Genomic DNA, 20,268 nt, shown 5'->3' on the forward strand with positions numbered 1-20,268 from the left:
GGCCTGCTGTGTTCATCCAGCTCTACACCTTGTTATCTCAGATTCTCCAGCATCTGCAGTTCCTACTATCTCTGAGAGAGAATAGCAGTTGGGCAGACAAAGTAATGAATAATGATCAGCCTGAAAAAATCAATAGCTGCTAATGGGGATCATTCGTAGCTGAAAATGGATTGGTTGTGATAGCAGCCCATGTGATGACAGGGCCTCATTTGTTGGGTGGGGGGAGGACATGGAAGAAGGTGCTTAGGCCGTAAGATTATTGAACTCCATATTGAGTCCTGAAGGCTGCATGGTCCACAAGTAGAAAATGAAATGCTGTTCTTCCAGCTAGTGCCAAGCTGTAACAGAGATATTGGCTAGAGAACATAATAGCGTGTACGAAGAGGCAAGCAACAGGAAGCTCAGGGTCATTTTTGCAGACAGAAGGTAGTGTTCTACAATGTGAATGCCCAATCTGAGTTCTGTTTCCCCACTTTAGAGCAGACCACATTGTGAGCAGCGAATATAGTAGACTCAATTGAATGAAGCACTGCTTCACCTGGATGGTGTATCTGGGTCCTTGGATAGTAAGGAGGAAGGAGGTAAATGGGCAGGTGTTACACCTTCTGCAATTGCAAGGGATGGTGGCAAGTGGGTGTGCAGAGATGTTGGGAGTAGAGGACGAGTAGACCAAGGTGTCCTGGAGGAAACAGCCCCTGAAGAAGGCTGACAAGGAGGGGAGGGGCATGTGTTTCTCATGGTGACACCCCGCTGGAGGTGGCAGATATGGTGGCTTATAATCCTTTGGATGTGGATAGTGGTGCAGTGGTAAGTGAGGACCAGGGGACCATATCGGTGTGTAAGAGGAAAAAGATGGGGTGAGGTCAGAAGCACGGGAGATGGGTCAGACACAATTAAGGGCATCGTCTGTTGAGGAGAAAGATGGACATTTTGGAGGCTCCCTTATGGAACAGATGCAGCAGAGATGGAGAAACTGCAAGAATGGAATGGAGTCTTTACAAGAAGCAGGGTGTGAGGATGTAAAGTCTGGGTAATTGTGGGAGTCGGTGCATTTGTGGTGTGAAGGGAATGCAGAGGATATTCACCAGAATGTTGCCTGGGATGGAGCAGTTTAGCTATAAGGACTATTATAATTGTAAATTCAGATTGTTTCCTTCAGAGCAGAGAAGGTGCATACTTGCAAGTTGCATACTTGCCCTAAAAACCTTGAATTCTTGTGTTCCTTTCCCTGTGTTGATTGCACTCTCTGTTTGAAGTGACATTTGATTGCTCCTTTGTTTGATCTGCTACTTGTCTTTTATCTTTGGCCTCTAACCTCTTGGCATTATTCTGAAATCGCTCATCTTCTCCCTCTTGTTTACATTGCAAACAAGGTTGCCCTTGATATTAAATTACAAACCAAAATATCTACGTTACTGCTGTTAAAAAAAGTGCAGCCGTCTGTCATCTGACTTAAGAATAGACGTTAAGAATGTTGCTCTCTTGCTTGATTATTAGTTGCTGATGTGGTTTTTGTTTTCTCTCTAGGAAGGAGCTGGGGTTGCTGCAGAAATTGTACGGTTTATATGATGCAGTGATGACTAATATTAATGGTTACTATGATGTGCTGTGGTCTGAGCTAGACATTGAGAAGATTAATGCTGAGCTTTTGGACTTTCAGAACAGGTAACTGAACTTAACTAGTTTACATGTGTCTAAATTAACCACTGAATATAACATATGTTTAAATGCACAGTAAGAAGTGCATACCAATTAACTTAGCAGATGGAAGCTTTTACCATACTTGCACCAGTAAGATGAGGGAAGAACGAGTGCCCTTGACAACAATATAGGAACAAACTCATAGCAGTAGGCTATTCAGCCCATCAAACCTGCTTCAGCACTTAATACGATCATTTCAATACCTTTTATCTGTATTTTCCTATAAGCATTGACGCTGTTCTTAATGAAAAAATGATCAGCCTATACTTTGAATACACTCAAAGTCGAACTTCCACTACCCTCTGGGGTAGTGAGTTCCAAAGATTCACAGCACTCTTAAGTAAAACAGATCCTCCTTATATCAGTCTGAGTGGCATCCCCCTAATTTTTAAATTTATGTCCTTTGGTCTAGATTCCCCAACCAGGGGAAACAATTTATCTGCATCTACCCTGCCTATTCCTTGCATGTTTCACTGAGATCATCTCCCAATCTTTGAAAATCTACAGAATACAAGCCCAGTTTACCCAAATGTTTCTTCATCAAATAGTCCTGCCATCCCAGGAACAATTCTGACGAACTTATGTTGCTCTCCCTCTATAGCAAAATTACCTATCCTAAGTATGTAGACCAAAATTGCACACAATATGATGCTGTCTATTCAAGCTCCTATACAAATGAAACCAGATTTCACTACTCCTGTACACAAATCCTCTTGTATAATGATTAACATTCTACTAGCCTTCCTAATAGCTTCTTGCACCTGCATGTTAGACTTGTGTCTTATTAATAAAGACACCCAAGTCATTTTGTACATTAATGCTTTACAACCTCACATCATTTATGAAATACTCTGCACATCTGCTCTTCCTACATCAGGGCAGTCTTTGAGTTTGGCATTAAGAAGCTTTATCAATAATCAGAGTTAATGGAAATCAGGATAGAACTCTCCACTAGTGCTAGCACAAAAACAGATGATTTTGGTTGTTGGAGGCCCACTAACAACACAGCCATGGGACTGAAGAGTTTCATAAGGTAGTATCCTAGACTCAGACTTCAACTGCTTCATAAATTATTTTCCCTCCAAAATAAACTCAGAAGAGGGATTTTTGCTAATATTCAGTCATATCTATTCATATGCTGATGTTCTAATGTCTCCTGATTTGCTGGGATCTTTGATGGAAGTAACAGATACATAAAGTACATCCTAATCAAATATAGGCAGATACATACAAAGAATATGCAAGCAATTAGGTTGTATTATCCAATACATTCACCTAACAGAAGTCCGCCCAATCTATGATACTGCCCCTTGCTCCCCACCATCTCCCCAAAAATTAGTTTAGCATGATCACAGGATGAGGGCATTGCTGGCTAGGCCAGCATTTATTGCCCATTCCTAATTGACCGGGGGCAGTAAAGAGTCAACCACATTGCTGTGGGTCTGACCAGGTAAAGATGGCAGTTTCCTTTCCTAAAGGACTAGTGACCCAGGTGGATTTTTTCGACAATCAACAATGAATTTGTGGTCATCATTAGACTCTTATTTCTAGATTTTTATTGAATTTAAATTCCACCATCTGCCATGGCAGGATTCAAACCCAGATCCCCACAACCTTACCTGTCCAGAGATAATACCACTAGGCCATTGCCTCTCCTAAGGACAGCCTATCCAGCCTGTCCTTATAGGTCAAAACCTTCAGTCCTGGTAACATCCTTGTAAATCTCTTCTGCACCCTCCCCAATTTAATCCTTCCTATAGTAGGGTGACCAGAACTGTACTCAGTACTCCAAAAGTGGTCTTACCAATGCCCTGTACAACTGCAACATGACTTCGCAATTCTTATACTCAATGGTCTGAGCAATTAATGCAATTGTGCCAAATGCCTTCCTTACCACTCTGTCTACCTGTGATGCAACTTTCAAGGAACTATGTACCTTAACTCCTAGATCTCTCTGTTTGACAATACTCCCCTGGGCCATACCATTAACTGTGTAAGTTTTTCCCTTGTTTGTCTTACAAAATTCAACAGCTCGCATTTATCTAAATTAACCTCCATCTGCCACTCCTTGGCCCATTTGCCCAATTGATCAAGATTTTTTTGTAACCTTAGATAACCTTCTTCACTGGGTACCTCCAATTTTGGTGTCATCCACAAACTTAGTAACCATGCTTCCTAAATTCTCATCCAAATTGTTTATATAAATGACAACAGTGGACCTAGCACTAATCCCTACAGAACCCCACTGGTCACAGGCTTCCAGTCCAAAAGCAACCATCCACCAACACCCTCTATATCCTACCATCAAGCTAATTTTGCATCCAGTTGGAAAGCTCTCCCTGAATCCCATGTGATCTTAACTTTACTATCCAGTCTACCATGTGGAACCTTGTTAAAGGCCTTACTAAAGTCCATGTAAACAACATCTACAGCTCTGCCCGCATCTATCTTCTTGGTCACATCTTCAAAAAACTCAACCAATTTTATGAGACATGATTTCCCATGTACAATGACATGGTGACTATCCCTAATCAGTCCTTGCCTGTCCAAATGTGTGTAAATCCTGTCTCTCAGAATCCCCTCTAACAACTTATCCACAATGACATAAGACTCACTGCTGTATAGTTCCCATGTTTCTCCTTGCAACTTTTATTAAATAAAGGTTAGAATACTGTGAACAATTTTGAGCCACTGATCTCAGGATAGATATACTGGCACTGGGGGCAATCCAAAGCTCTGGAAGGGTTGTCTTATGAGGAGAGGTTAAGTAGATTGGGCCTGTACTCATTGGGACATAGAAGAGTGAGAGGTGATCTTATTGAAACATGCAAGATTCTAGAGCACTTGACAAGGTAGATGTGAAATGTTTATTTCCCCTTGTGGAAGAGTCAATGACCTGAGGGGATAATCTCAGAACACTGTGTGAACATTTAACACAGAGATGAGGATGAATTTCTTCTCTTAGAGAGCAGTGAATCTTTGGAATTCTTTATAAAGAACAATTTATAACTGTTGTCAGAAAAGTTAAAGACTTTAAATATCCATAAACTCTCCAGTGTGCCTGTCTTTCAGATCCAGGTTGACGGAAAGCATGGGGCAGGTTTCCGTATTAGACAAGAAATACTATTTGTCACTATTTAAATAAATAGAGTCTAACTACAGATAAAAAATTATGATCTGTTGACATATAACTTTACTAGTTTAACTCTAACCCATGCGTAAGTGTACTCTTAAGCCACATACATACAATTGTTGAGGCAAAAATTGACTTTCTTCAAGCTTAAGGTGATTTTCACCGCAGATAAAAGGCCCATCTCCTTTCGCCTTAGAGATCTGATGGCTTCTCCCCAAACATTTACACCCACATGTTGTTCATCTACCTGCTGACGGCCTTTCATTGATAACTGGTCACAGAACAATCAATTACCTGTTGCCAGCTGAAGTTCGATTCATAAGTACCTCTTGATTCCAGCTCCCTCTGTAGCTAGACTTACTTTCACTGCTTGAAATAGCAACTGTGTAAACAGCAATTGAAATGAGTATCAGGTAAATTGCTTTAAGAAAGTAATGTAATCCTTCAACAATCTTTGGCTTTAAAAACAGTCTTTTTCCTATTTCAGTGCACAATCAAAAATACAGAAAAAGAAAAAGACATGGTCATTACAATAAGGAGAGCCTTGCCGGGGAGGCAATGGCCTAGTGGTATTTTTGATGGACTGTTAATCCAGAGACCCGGATAATGTTCTGTGGACCCGAGTTCGAATCCCACCATGGCAGATGGTGGAATTTGAATTCAATAAACTATCTGGAATTAACAGTCTAATGGTGACTGTGAATCCATTGTCAATTGTTGGGAAAACCCATCTGGTTCACTAATGTCCTTTAGGGTAGGAAATTGCCATCCTGGCCTAGTCTACATGTGACTCCAGACCTACAGCAATGTGGTTGACTCTTAACTGCCCTCTGGGTAATTAGGGATGGGCAATAAATGCTGCCTAGCCAGCGATGCCCTCATCCCGTGAATGAATGAAGAAAAGAAAACTGGGCAGGTTTGTCATTGTTAGTTTCAGTGCTTAGAACAATGCTGAATGAGGCATGCAGTTTCATTCCGTTTTGACTTTTTCTTGTGTGAGACAACTGTGGCTTGCTAGGCAATTTCAGAGGGTATTTAACAATAATCCACTGTGCAACAGGTCATGTGTCATATGCAGGCGAGTGAGAATGGCAGACAAAGGGTATTAGTGAATCAGACGAGTTTTCATGACAATTGTTTGGTGGTCACCATTACTGAGATTAGTTGCTAATTCCAGACTTATTAATTGAATTTAAAATTCCACCTGCTGGAGTGGTGGGATTTCCCCTAGTATTACTGATCATGTGACCTTACCAGTATGGCATCATCTGTCCCTTCAATAAATCATGTCAAAGAAATTTTAAGGATGTATGATGTTGTTGGTTGTGCCATGTTTGCCATTTTTTTGATGAAGGAGTTTCATTTTAATTACCTGAGTTATTTTCCTATCTGACTATTTCTAGGTGCCGCAGGTTACCCAAAGGCTTGAAGGAATGGCAAGCATTTCTGGATCTGAAAAAGAAAATAGATGACTTTAGTGAATCATGTCCACTGCTTGAAATGATGTCCAGCAAGTCTATAAAACATAGACATTGGGACCGGATATCTGATGTAACAGGGCATACATTTAATGTGACATCAGAAACATTCACTCTTAAAAATGTTATGGATGCTCCACTGCTTCAATTTAAGGATGAAATTGAGGTACATTGAGCTATTGGTCAGTATTACTCAAATCTCACAACAGGAGAAATTGGTTTTGAGTGATGATAATGAATCAGTGGCAAGTTTTACATTTCATACATTTAATGTTCTATTGACTTCTACCTGAGACCCATGTCAACTCGGGTGGCCAAAAGTATTGTTTTATACTAGGTACATCTGTCTTTAGCAAGTTACTGTCTGATACCAGATGACCTCTGTTGTATAATGTTCTCAATATAACAATTTTAAAAGAGTTATTGTTGAAATTGCATAAGCTCTGCCCAATCTTATGATAGCATATTGGTGGGGACAATTGAGTTCTGCACTCTCCTTCATAGGGAGCCAATATATTCAGTACCTCCTGAGAGCCCTATTAATTATGCCTTACTTGTATATAGTTGTACTTCTTGCAATCATGCAATGAGCTATATTGTTAACTAAGGATAATGTGTCTTCAATAAAGACTATGGCGGTGCATCCTTACCCACTGATCATTAGATAGGCCTGAAACATGGTATAGACAAAGGAGGAATAGTGGAAGTGAACTACCTCAAGCAACTCTCACTCTGAACCACATACTGGCAGTGGTAGCAAATACTGCAAAGGCCAGTCATGACAATCAGGTAATACTACAGCCATATATCTGGTACTTTTCCCCTTAATACCCTTAGCTCACTGAAACACAGGTAGGGCCTGTGCTCACTCCTTGTCTGCATCTGCAGCTGTGACATAGGGACAGAAAGACACAGGAAACAGGATCTTTTTCATACATTACCCCATTTCCATTTCTGGAATCACAATGAATTTCTGACCATGATGACATCGCAATTCCATGTGATTTTGTCATGTCTAATCTTGGGTATAGGCCTAAACTTCTCACTCTTGCATCATAAGATAACCCCTCAGGAATCAGTCATGTGAACATTCTCTGAACAATTTCTACTGCAAATATATAGCTTCTTAGAAATACCAAAATTGTACACAGTATGATTTTAATGAAGTCTGGTATAGCTACAGCAACACTTTTTTAAATTCATTAATAGGATTGAGCATTGCTGGCTTGGTTAGCTTATCAGGTCATGGTAAGCTGCCTTCTTGCACCACTGCAGTCATTTAGTATAGATCACCCACAGTGCTGTTATGGCAGGTGTTCAGGAGTTTTACCAGCGACACCGAAGAAACTTCCATACTTTTACTTTTGATTCCTCTTGCAATTAACCTCAGCATCCATTTGCCTTCCTGATCACTTGCTGTATCTGATTCATATACTAGGGCAACCAGATGCCTTTGTGCGGTAGAGACCTGAAATCTATTTAGATAGTATTTCTATTTTTCTTGCCAAAGTGAAAAGTTTACATTTTTCTACATGCTACTTCATATGTCCATTTTTTGTCCACTCACCTAATCTAAACAAATCCCTGTGTAGATTTTTTATGTCCTCTTGACAATTTACTTTTCTCCCTATCTTTGTCATCAGCAAAGTTAGCTACAATACACTTGATCCATTGATCCAAGTGATTGATAAACTGTAAACAGGTGAAACTAACTCCAATGTGCCAACCGAAAAATGATCAAGTTATGCCTACAGAAGAAGGGTCCAGACCCGAAACGTCAGCTTTCCTGCTGCTGTGATGCTGCCTGGCCTGCTGTGTTCCTCCAGCTCTACACCTTGTTATCTCAGACTCCAGCATCGGCAGTTCCTACTATCTCTATGCCTACTCTTAGTTTCCTGTTAGCTAACCAATTTGCTGTTCATTTTGACATATTACCACCTCAGCATGACCTCCTATTATGTGAAGTAACATTTGATGTGACATCTTATCAAATGCCTTTTGGAAGTCCAAGTACACCATATCCATAGACTCTGACTTATTCACCTTGTTGTTACTTCCTCAAAAACTGTAATAAATTAGTCAAAAATGATTTCTCTTTCATGAATCCACATTGCTTCTAACTGATTATGTAATGATTTTCTAAATGTCCTCTATTAACTTCTTAATAGATGATAGCAATTTCCCTATGACAAATGTTAGGCTAACAAATCTCTTCCTCTCTTGTTTCTTGAATAAAGATGTCACATTTGCGATTGTCTAATCACCAGGAACCTTTCTAGGTACTCGGGAGTTTTGGAAGAAATTCAGTGAAGGAAAGTTTGAATAGCTTACCTTTTAGATAGCAGACTTCTCAAAGTCTAGTTTTCCTGAATAGGTATAAAGTTTGTATGACTGTAGCTGACAAACACAGGAGTAAATCTAATTGAATAGTTTTTTTCAATCACCTGACCTGGCATGAATGCCTTTATTTAAACTAATAATTCTGTGATCATTCAGAAAGATAATAATTAATAACAAGTTTTACCTTGTAATAACTTTCAGGATATCTGCATATCGTCTGTGAAAGAGAAGGATATTGAGGCAAAATTGACACAGGTGATGCAGACTTGGGTCGGTCAGACACTAAGTTTTTCAATGTTTAAGTCTCGAGGAGAACTATTGCTAAAAGGAGTAGAGACAGCAGAAATCATAACAATGATGGAAGATAGTTTAATGATTTTGAACTCTTTACTCAGCAACAGGTACAGGAACAAATGATAATAGAAATTTGCATGTATATATTGTCAAACTGCAATAATATAAGCAAATAGTTATTAGGAAGGCTGACATTTTTTTTCAAAGACATAGGTTTTCTGGATTACGAAAAATAGTTTCTGCAATATGTCATAATCTCAGATGTTGAGAGGATACAGGTGCCATTTATTTCCGGAATTGTCTGTCCCACTCAGTAAAATTTTATAATCTGACAAAATTCTCCTGCCAGTCCTTGCTTCCTCCTACAATACATCCTTTCTTTTGAAAATAGGCAATGAGCAGGTCTGAGGCATGTGCACATTTAAGTGAGGGTGCTCATCATTTATTTCCAAACCTTTTTAAAATGATTTATCTGTATTGTTAAACTGTCATTGTGGAATTTGAACTGATGTTGTGAAATGCTTTTGAAATATTTGTCATCATATAATCATTACACCAACATGCTACCAAAGATGAGCATTGCATTGCAATTATTTGCTAAGAATATTACCAGACATCCAAGTTCAAGTCTGCACAATAACCCAGTGTTGCCGTAGGCTTGTGCTGAATACTTTATTATAATAACAGTTACAAATAGAAGTGGAAACTATGGAATTGTCAGTGAGAAACCACACTCATTAATGAAGCAATTGATCATAGTTAAGCTGATAACGCTTCCATAAAACCATATGTGATAGAAGCAAAAGCAGGCCATTCAGCCCATAGAATCTGCTCTACCATTCAATAAGATCATAGCTGATCTGATCATCCTCAACTCCACCTTTCTGCTTTTCCTCATAACCCTTAATTCCTTACTGATTGACAAGTTTGTGTATCTCAGCCTTGAGTATATAGGTAATGACTCAGCCTACAGTGCTCTGCAGTAAAAAAAATTCTACAAATTCACAAACCTCTGAGAGGAGAACTTTCTCATCTCTGTCTTAAAAAGGTGACCCCTTATTCTGAGATTATGCCCTCTGATTCTAGACCCACCCACAAGGATAAATAATTTTTCCTCATCAGCCCTGTCAAGTGCTAAGAATCTTATATGTTTCGATATAGTTTCCCTCATTCTTCTATCCTGGTGGAACATTTCACCGGTGATATTGACGGTTGTAATAGCTGACTTCTGACAACCATGACTATTTTTCTGCACTTCAGGTATGATCTCAGCCATTGTGGGTTTTTCTGTTTTCTCCTCATTATCTTCAGTGTTTTTTTCTGAGTATAGATATTGGTGTTAACATCAAAAGGATATGTTATTATGTACAAATAAGAATCTCGCCATCATATAAGAAACTAGAGAGATCTGGAAGAGAAGTTCTAACCTTGTGTGAAGGGAACGTATGTAATGATCTATCTGTAAAAAGGAATTCTTCCATGTAAAGACCATGGACTTAAACAACACACTTTTGGGAGACAACGTCCCTAAACATAGAATATATTATGAAACATACTGGTGGAGAAAGTGCGAAGAGAATTAACAAATCCAGAAATTGAAAAGAACTTCAAAGCTAAGAAAAACAAATAATTTGAAGAGTCACAACATGTCAGAAACCTTACGAGAGCAGCAATAAACTAGAAAACTGACCAGAAAATTGACATCAGTGAAGCCATGAGAAAGAAAATTCCCAGAACTCAAAGAAGCATGAAATCTTAACCTATAAGACCATAAGAAATAGGAACAGGTGTGGGCCATTCAGCCCCTCGAGCCCGCTCCACCATTCAAAAGGATCATGGCTGATCTAACACTCCTCATGTCCACTGTCTTGCCCATTCCCCAAACTCTTGATTCCCCTGATGATCAACGATCCATCTGTCTCAACCCTAAATATATAAACTGACTAAAAATCATTGACCCCCGCAGTGATCCAAGATCAAGGAGCCCTCACTGAACCGGCCACAAGACGCCCCAACCCAGAATGCTCAAGGCTGAAACTGGTGCCAAGGACCCGCTCGGGAGCACACACTTACCTCTTGAGCAGCAGACTTCCCTCACCGATGTCTGAGATCATCTAAGAGCAGCCACCTACCCAGGAAACATGGAAGGTGCACTGGACTTCAAGCGAGACTGAAACTTTGGGGTTTCAAGTCCTCCCTCTCCAGCATACTGCTGGCAAACATCCAATCCATTGAGAACAAAATGGATGAACTTAAAGCTAGATCCATTTTCCAAAGGAAATTGAGAGACTGCTGTGTGCTCTGTTTTACAGGTACATGGCTCACTCCTGCTACACCTGACTGTGCCTTATAAACTGAGGGTTTCTCTTTTCAATGAACAGACCACTCGGTGCCCTGGGACAAGGCAAGGGGTGGTGGGATCTGCTTCCTAATTAACACATCCTGGTGCTCAGACATGATGACCCAGGCAAGTTACTGCTCCCTGGACCTAGAATATCTTACAGTACAGTGCCACCTTACTTCCTGCCATGCGAATTCACCTCCGCTATCCTGACAGTGGTGTACATCCCACCCCATGAGGAAGCAGAGAATGCTTTTGATGAAGTATACTACACTACAGACAGTCTTCTGACAGCAAACCCTGAGGCCTTGTTCATCATGGCCAGTGACTTCAACCAGGCCAACTTTAAGAATGGCCTCCCAAAATAGCATAAACATGCCTCTTGTCCCAGCAGAGGTCGATCATTACTATACAACCTTCAAAGATGCCTACCACTCCATTCCCCATTTGCATTTTGGAAAATCAGATCACAACACTAAGTTCCTCCTCCCAGCTTACAAGTAGAAATTGAAACGTGAGGACCCAGTACAGAAAGTGGTGCAGTTCTGGCCTGAGGCAGTGGAAGGACTTCTACATGACTGCTTAGAGTCGGTGTACTGGTCCATATTCGAGAACACAGCAGCCAACCTAAACAAGTATGCCACTATCGTTACAAACTTCATTGGTTAGTGTGTAGAAAATTGGGTACCGAAGAAGTTAATTTAAATGTTCCCCAACCAGAGATCATAAATGAATCAGGATATCCGGTCCTTAGTGAAGTCCAGGTCTGAGGTGTACAAGTCAGGCAACCCTGACCTATACAGGAAATCCAGGTACAACCTTCGTAGAGCCATCTGAGACACCAAGAGGCAATACAAAAATAAGCTTGAGACCTGGACTAACCACATGGACACTCATTATTTGTGGCAAGGCTAACACAACATAACAAACTACAAAGCAAAGTCGAACAGAGTCACAGGCAACAGTACATCCCTATTCGACGAGTTCAATGCATTCTATGCTCGCTTTGAACAGAAGGTCAGTGAAATTATGTCACCTATTCCAATGGCCTCAGATTCAACTGTACCTATGGTCACCGCCACAGATGTTTGTTCAGCCATTTTGAAAGTGAACCTGAGAAAGGCAACTGGCCCAGATGGAGTCTCTGGCCGTGCACTCAGATCTTGTGTGGACCAGCTGGTGGGAGTATTTACAGACATCTTTGACCTCGACTTCCTATGATCTGAAGTCCCCACCTCCTTCAAGAATGTCAGCCTCATCCTATGCCAAAGAAAAATCATTAAGCGTGCCTCAATGACTACAACTCGGTGCTCTGACCTCCGAAATTATGTAGGGCTTCGAGAGGTTAGTCATGGCTCACACCAACTCCAGCCAACCAAAGTGCCTGGATCCATTGCAGTTCATCTACCACCGCAACAGGTCCACAGCCAATGCAATTTCCTTGGCTCTACACTTATCCCTAGAACATTTAGATAATGAGGATACTTACGTCAGGCTCCTACTTATTTACTACAGTTTCACCTACAACACCATAAATCCAAAGATTAAACTCTGAGACCTACGTCTCAGCTAGCCCCTCTGTGACTAGGTCCTCAACTTCCTGACCCATAAACCAGATCAGTACGAATAGATGACAAAACCTCATCCACCATAACCATCAACACCAGTGCCCCCCAAGGCTGCATACTCAGCCCCTACTATACTCCTTACACACTTTGTGGTCAAATTCCGCCCAACTCCATTTACAAGTTTGCTGACGACACCACCATTGTTGGCCATGTCTCAAACAATGACATGACAGAATAGGGGAAAGAGATTGAGTGCTTAGCGGTTTGGTGCAAAGACAACAATCTCTCTATCAACATCAACAAATGAAGGACTAAGTCATTGACTTCAGGAAATGGAGTGGAGGGCATGTCCCTATCAACATCAATGGTGCTGAGGTGGAGATGGCGCAGAGTGTCAAGTTGCTTGGGAGTGCTGATCACCAACAGTCTGTTCTGGTCCACCTACCTGGACACAATGGTCAATAAAGCACAACAATATTTCTACTTCCTCAGGAAGCTAAGAAAATTCGGCATGTCCGCAAGGACTCTTACCAATTTTTATAGATGCACCATAGAAAACATCCGATCTGGATGCAGTGTGGTATGGCAGCTGCTCTTCCCAAAATCGAAAGAAACTACAGAGAGTTGTGAACACAGCCCATTCCATCACGCAAACCGACCTTCCATCCATTGACTCGATCTATACTTCCTGCTGCCTTGGGAAAGCAACTAACATAATCAAAGATGCTTCCCCTGATGAAAGGACAGTGCTCAGAAAGCTTGTGGCTTCAAATAAACCTGTTGGACTATAATCTGGTGTAGTGGGACTTCTGACGCTATCCACCCCAGTCCAACACCGGCACCTCCACTTCATGCCTTCCCACCCCAGTTATTCTCTTTTCCACCCTCTTCTGTTAAGCAGAAGTTATAAAAGTTTGAATACATTTATGAATAGATAATAGGAACATAAGAACCACGAACAGGAGTAGGCCATCTGGCCCTTCGAGTCTCCTCTGCCATTCAATAAAATCATGGCTGATCTTTTCATGGCCTCAGTTCCACTTATTTACTCTCTAACCATTATCCTTAATTCCTTTACTATTAAAAAAGTTATCTATCTTAGCTTCAAAAATATTCAATGAGGAAGTCTCAACTACTTCACTGGGCAGTGAATTCCACAGTTTCACAACTCTTTGGGTGAGGAAGTTCCTCCTCCATTCAGTCCTAAATCTGGTCCCCCCAATTTTGAGACTGCGTCCTCTTGTTCTAGTTTCACCCTCCAGTGGAAACAACCTGCCTGCTTATATCTTATCTATTCCCTCCACAATGCTATATGTTTCTATAAGATCCCCCCTCATTCTTCTAATTTCCAATGAATATAATTCCTATGTATTTGCCCTCTCCTCATACGCCAACCCTCTTAACTCTGGAACCAACCCAGTGAATCTCCTCTGCACGCACCACCCCCCCCCCACCCCGTCCCACCCCACAGTGCCAGTACATCCTTTCTCAAGTAAGGGGACCAAAACTGCATGCAGTACTCCAGGTGTGGCCTCACCAGCTGCGACATAAACTCCAGATTTTAAACTCAATCTCTCTAGCAATGAATGACAAAATTCCATTTGCCTCCTTAATTACCTGTTATACCTCCGAAACCAACCTTCTGCGATTCATGCACAAGGACACCCAGGTCCCTCTGCACAGCAGCATGCTGCAATTTTTTACTGTTCAAGTAATAGTTCCTTATACTGTTATTCCTACCAAAATGAATGACTTCATATTTATCAACATTGAATTCCATCCGCCAGACCTTTGTCCACTTACTTAAACTATCTATACTCATCTGCAAACTTTGATCTACCACTCATCTTAGTGTCATCCGCAAACTTTGACACACTATACGTTGTTCCCAACTCCAAATCATTTATGTAAATTATAAACAATTCCGGCCCCAGCACTGATCCCGGAAGCGCACCACTAGTCACTGTCTGCAATCAGAAAAGCATTCATTCATTCCCACTCTTTGCTTCCTGTTAGTTAACCAATCCTCTCTCCATGCTAATACGTTACCTGTAACTCCTTGCATGTTTATCTTATGCAGCAGCCTTTTGTGCGGCACCTTGTCAAAAGTCTTTTGGAAATCTGGATACACCACATCTACTGAATCCCTGTTGTCCACCACACTCATCATGTCTTCATAGAATTCCAGTAAATTAGTCAAGCATGACCTGCCTTTCATGAACCCATGCTGCATCCACCCAATGGGACAATTTCTATCTAGATGTCTTGCTATTTCTTCTTTGATGGTAGATTCAAGCATTTTCCCCACTACAGAAAGTAAGCTAACCGGCATATAATTCCCCATCTTTTGTCCACCTCCTTTTGTGAATGGTGGTGTCACATTGGCTGTTTTCCAATCTGCTAGAACTGCCCCAGAGTCCAGCAAGATTCAAGAACAGCTTCTCTGTGGCTGCAACACTGTATTCTGCACTCTGGTCTGCTACCCTGATGCACTTTTTTTGGTACTACCTGTATAGCACACAAAACAGCACTTTTCATTGTGTCTCGGTACAGGTGACAACAGTGAATCAATTAATCAATCAATCAATAAAAAGGATTCTGCTGTCTATGGCAAGGTGTTCCAAAGACTGACAACCTGTTGAGAGAAGAAATTCCTCCTTACCTCAGTCTTAAATTGGTGCCTCTTTGTCCTGAGATTATGCCCTTTGGACCTAGGCTCTCACATGAGGAGAAAAATCCTCTCAGCCTTTATTATTTCAAGCCCCTTAAGAATTATGCGTGTTTCAATGAAATCACCTCTCATTTTTCTTATGTCCAGTGAGTAAAGTCCTAACCTATTTAGCTTTTGCTCATAAGACATTTTCTCCATACCAGTGATCATCCTAGTGAACCTTACCTGAACTGTCTTCGATGAAAAAATATCTCCCCTAAAGAGAGGGACCAAAGCTGCTCACAATACTCCAGATTTGTAACACTGTAATCTGCACTCTGTTCTGCTACCCTGATGCACTTTGTATGGTGTGATCTGCCTATATAGCCTGCCAAAACAACACGCTTCACTGTGTCTCAGTATTTGTGACAACAGTACATAAATCAAAATCTCCAGTACCTTGTGTGGTCCCAGTAAGACTTTCCTACAACCTATGACACCCAGAAATATTGCAAGTAATGGAGAACCAAACCAGGCCCAAATTTCTTTAAAGTTTACATAACATATAGACAGGATGGTTAAGAAAGCATTTAGCATGCTTGCCTTCACTGCCCAGACCTTTGAATATAGGAGGTGGGACATTATGTTTAGGTTGCACAGGACATTGGTGAGGCTTTTTCAGGAGTACTGTGTCCAGTCGTGGTCTCCCTGTTATAGGAAGGATATTATTAAACTGGACAGGGTTCAGAAGAGATTTACCAAGATGTTGCCAGGAATGGAGGGTTTGAGTTATAAGAAGAGGCTGCATAGGCTGGGATGTTTTTCACTGGAGCATAAAAGGTTGAAAGGTGACCTTATAAAAGTTTATGAAATAATGAGGGGTAGAAATAAGGTGAATGGCAGGTGCTTTGTCTCTAAGGTAGGGAATTTCAAGACTCAAGATGAGAGGAGAAAGATTTAAAAAAGACATGGGCAATTTTTTTTACACAGAGAATGGTTTGTGTGTGAAATGAACTTCCAGAGAAAATGGTGGATGCGGGTTCAGTTCCAAGGTTTAAAAGAAATCCACATAAGTACATGAATAAGTAATTTCTGGAGGGATATGGGCCAAGCGCAGGCAGGTGGGACTAGTTTAGTTTAGGATTATGTTCAGCATGGACTGGTTGAACCAAAGGGTCTGTTTCTATGCTGTGTGACTCTGTGACTCAGTAATTGGAAGGAAAGGACAGATGCACATCAATGGGTTTAACCTCAGAAGTATACATCAGGTGATTAAATGATAATGTCAGAGTCAGATGAGAAGGTAGAATCATCTGGTAGAGACCGGAAGTACAAACATTGTGTGTAAAGAATGCATGTAAAAATCTAGCTGTAAATAAAGAATTCATGCATAAAAGACCATGGTCTCAAGCAACTTGTTTTTGGCAGACAAAACAATGCCAAACACAGAAAATGCAACTAAACATTGAGGCTTGTTTGTGTTGTCCTTCAATGTGTGGTTGACTGCCAAAATTTTATGTTCATCTTTGACTTAGCTCCATGGATGACAAGGTCCCACATAGGAGACTAATAAAGAAGGTAAAAGCTCATGGAATCCAGGGTAACGTGGCAAGTTACATCCAAAATTAGCTTAGAAGTAGGAGACAGAGTGTGGTAGTAGAAGGCTGTCAGTGTGACTGGAAGCCAGTGTGTGCAATGTAGTGATACTTGCCCTGGTCAATTGTGGCACAGATTATAAGAGTAGGCTTGTTATGTTGGAGCTATGCAGAATTTTGGTCATCACCCCATAGGAAGGATGTGATTGCACTGGAGGGGGTTTAGAGGCAATTCTTAGAATCCCTACAGTGTGGAAAGAGGTATTTGGCCCATCAAATCTGCACCAACTCTCCAAAGAGCATTCCATTAAGGCCCCCACTCTATCTCCATTATCCCAATTTTGCAGGGTCAATCCACCTAACCTATACATGTTTGGACTGTGGGAGGAAACCATTGCAGACACAAGGAAAATGTCCAAACTGCATACAGTCACCCAAGACTGGAATTGAATCCAGATCCTTGGCGCTGTGAGGTAACAGGGCTAGCCACTGTGCCATCAAGCCACCCAGTTCACCAGGCTGTTGCCTGGGATACAGCAGTTTAGCTATAAGGAAACAGAAACAGAAATTGCTGGAAAAGTTCAACAGATCTGGCAGTATCTGTGGAGAGAGATCAGAGTTAATGTTTCGGGTCAAGTGACCCTTCCTGAGTTCTGAGGAAGGGTCACTCGACCTGAAACATTACCTGTGATTTCTCTCCATAGATGCTGCCAGACCTGCTGAGCTTTTCTAGCAATTTCTGTTTTTGTTTCTGATTTACAGCATCCACAGTTCATTAAGTTTTTATTTAGCTATAAGGAGAGGCTGGATAGGCTCTGGTTGTTTTCTTTAGAGCAAAGAGGGTCGAGGTACTTAATTGAGGTATATAAGATAATGAGCATAGAAAGGTGGATAGAAGGCAGCTGTTCCCCTTAGTTGAAGAGACAAAAACAAGGGGACATAATTTTCAGGTGAAAGGCAGGAGGTTTAGAGGGGAGTTGAGGAAATTGTTCTTCACCCAGACAGTGGTGGGAATCCACAATGCACTGTCTGGGAGGGTAGTTGGGGCAGGAAACCTTACAACTTTTAAAAAGCACTTGGATGAGTACTTGAAATGCTATAACTTTCAAGGCTATGGGCCATGTGCTGGAAAGTGGGACTAATGTAGTTTTATACTAGCTTTTAGTCAGTGCAGACTCAATGGGCCAAAGGACCACTTCTGTATTGTATGATTCTGTGTTTGAATTTCTCCAAACAATGTTAAAATCTCAGTTTCTAAGTTGCCACAATACTGTAATATTCCTAAGAAAAGTCACAAATTATACCTTCTGTGACAGTGGCTGATGAAAGATCACTGGCCTGAAATATTAACCTGGATCTTGGCTTTGACATTTCACCCTCAAGAGTTGCCAGGCAATCAAGTGGCCAGCAACTCTTCAGTCCCTGACATTGCCAACATAAGGTGTGGTCCTGCTACTTTGCAGGAAATCCAGAGAAAAACATTCTCTCACTGAACGGGCTTAGCTAAGTTTCAAGCATTAGTGGTCAGTGGACCTTCAGTGGCGATTAATTGATCATTTCAGTGCCTCAATTTGTTGATGGTGGAGCAGGCCTTCAGACAGCTTCCCTGTTGCTCATAAAATTGAAGTATTGGCAAGTGGGGATTGTTCTAATGGCCAGCTGCCTGGGATGAGGGATCAAATTATTAATAATGCTCATTTTCTATGGATACTGCCTGACCTGCCAAGCATTTCTGGCAATTCCTATTTCAATTTCAGATTTCAAATGGCTGCGGTATTTAAAAATTATTATTTGTGCCTGACCCATAGTTCCTCAACAGGAGCTGTCTACAAAATGCAACTAAATGCCCTCAGTCAATAAAATCTTCAAAGTGGGTGGCTACAACTCACTAGCATTGCGCTGATTTCTGACATTGTCTTCCCCTGCAGGTATAACACTTATTATAAGAAGGATATTCAGCTCTGGGTGCATAATCTGACAACATGCACAACCATAATAGAACAGTGGCTTTTAGTTCAAAATCTGTGGATTTATCTTGAGGCTGTCTTTGTTGGAGGAGATATTGCTAAACAACTGCCACAGGTAACAATATTAACTTGAATAAAGAAGCTAGCTTCATGTTTCTTGGCCATTGTTACATTTCTGATTCTTTTATGCAAACTCAACAATCTCACACACAGGACTAGTAAAGTACAAGTAGGTTTATCTAAAATTCCAGTTTTCAAACATGGCTGAGCATATACATGGGGATTCAGCAACTTCAATTGACAGTTTCTAGTCAACTTGATAAGAGATGCTATGACATACCTTTGAAGACAGTTGGACTTGAACCCAGGCATTGTCGCTTATAACAAGGAAAACTATCACTACACCACAAGCACCCAGAGCAACTGTGACAGGTATTTTGTAATTAACCTGTCAAAGGTGCTATGACACAATTCTGGAGCAGGTGGAACATGAACTGGCTCAGAGGTAGCAACAGCAGTTTTTTTTTTTGCTTTTATTTTATCCAGAAATGCTTTTATACACAACTGAACAATTTTTTTTCTTGCTATCACCAAATCACCTGTGGTATTTTTTCATCTAATAACCACCACAAGTGAATCACCCATGCTTTCCAATTCAGCAACAGTTATTGATATTTTCCAGTCAGCTCATTCAGCGATGTTATTACACACCTCTGGAGCAGGTAGGACTAACCCATGCTGCCTGGCTCAGAGGTAGGAACATTACCATCACACCACAACAGTCCTAACTCAGCAACAGTTATATATTATGAACAACACTAAGTAACAGATAGATACATAGTGCTTTGCATCCTCACTTGCATAATTTCTTAACATTCTATCACAAAACCACTTTACTTTCCAAGATAAGATTACATGCATTTGAGGGTATTGTTACATTCAAATGGAGCAATTGCAAAACCAAATTACACAAAAGATAAATCTTTGTTGTCATTTAAGAGATTAAGCATTTGTATGGCTATATAAGCCTTACTAATCATCACAGATCATTTAAAGGTATAACTTTCCTGAGATCTAGATATATCACTTAGGTGTCCTTGACTTGTAAGTGCATTGACAAACTGTGCATTATCAAAGTGTTTCAGAGATAGTAGGAACTGCAGATGCTGGAGAATCTGAGATAACAAGGTGTAGAGCTGGA

The 20,268-nt window shown here is 40.9% G+C and overlaps 1 protein-coding gene across 1 annotated transcript in view; it reads left to right on the forward strand.

Annotated features, from left to right (window-relative positions):
- The window catches only part of LOC109930964 (dynein axonemal heavy chain 8-like), a 2,199,840-nt gene that overhangs the window by 1,785,452 nt on the left and 394,120 nt on the right, over positions 1–20,268 (forward strand). Inside the window, 4 exon segments of the mRNA XM_048596622.1 lie at positions 1,528–1,665; positions 6,238–6,478; positions 8,854–9,053; positions 19,029–19,182. Of these exon segments, the coding sequence (XP_048452579.1) occupies positions 1,528–1,665; positions 6,238–6,478; positions 8,854–9,053; positions 19,029–19,182 (733 nt within the window).

Source organism: Rhincodon typus, chromosome 5 (assembly GCF_021869965.1).
Source record: "Rhincodon typus isolate 14 chromosome 5, sRhiTyp1.1, whole genome shotgun sequence".
Lineage (NCBI taxonomy): Eukaryota > Metazoa > Chordata > Chondrichthyes > Orectolobiformes > Rhincodontidae > Rhincodon > Rhincodon typus.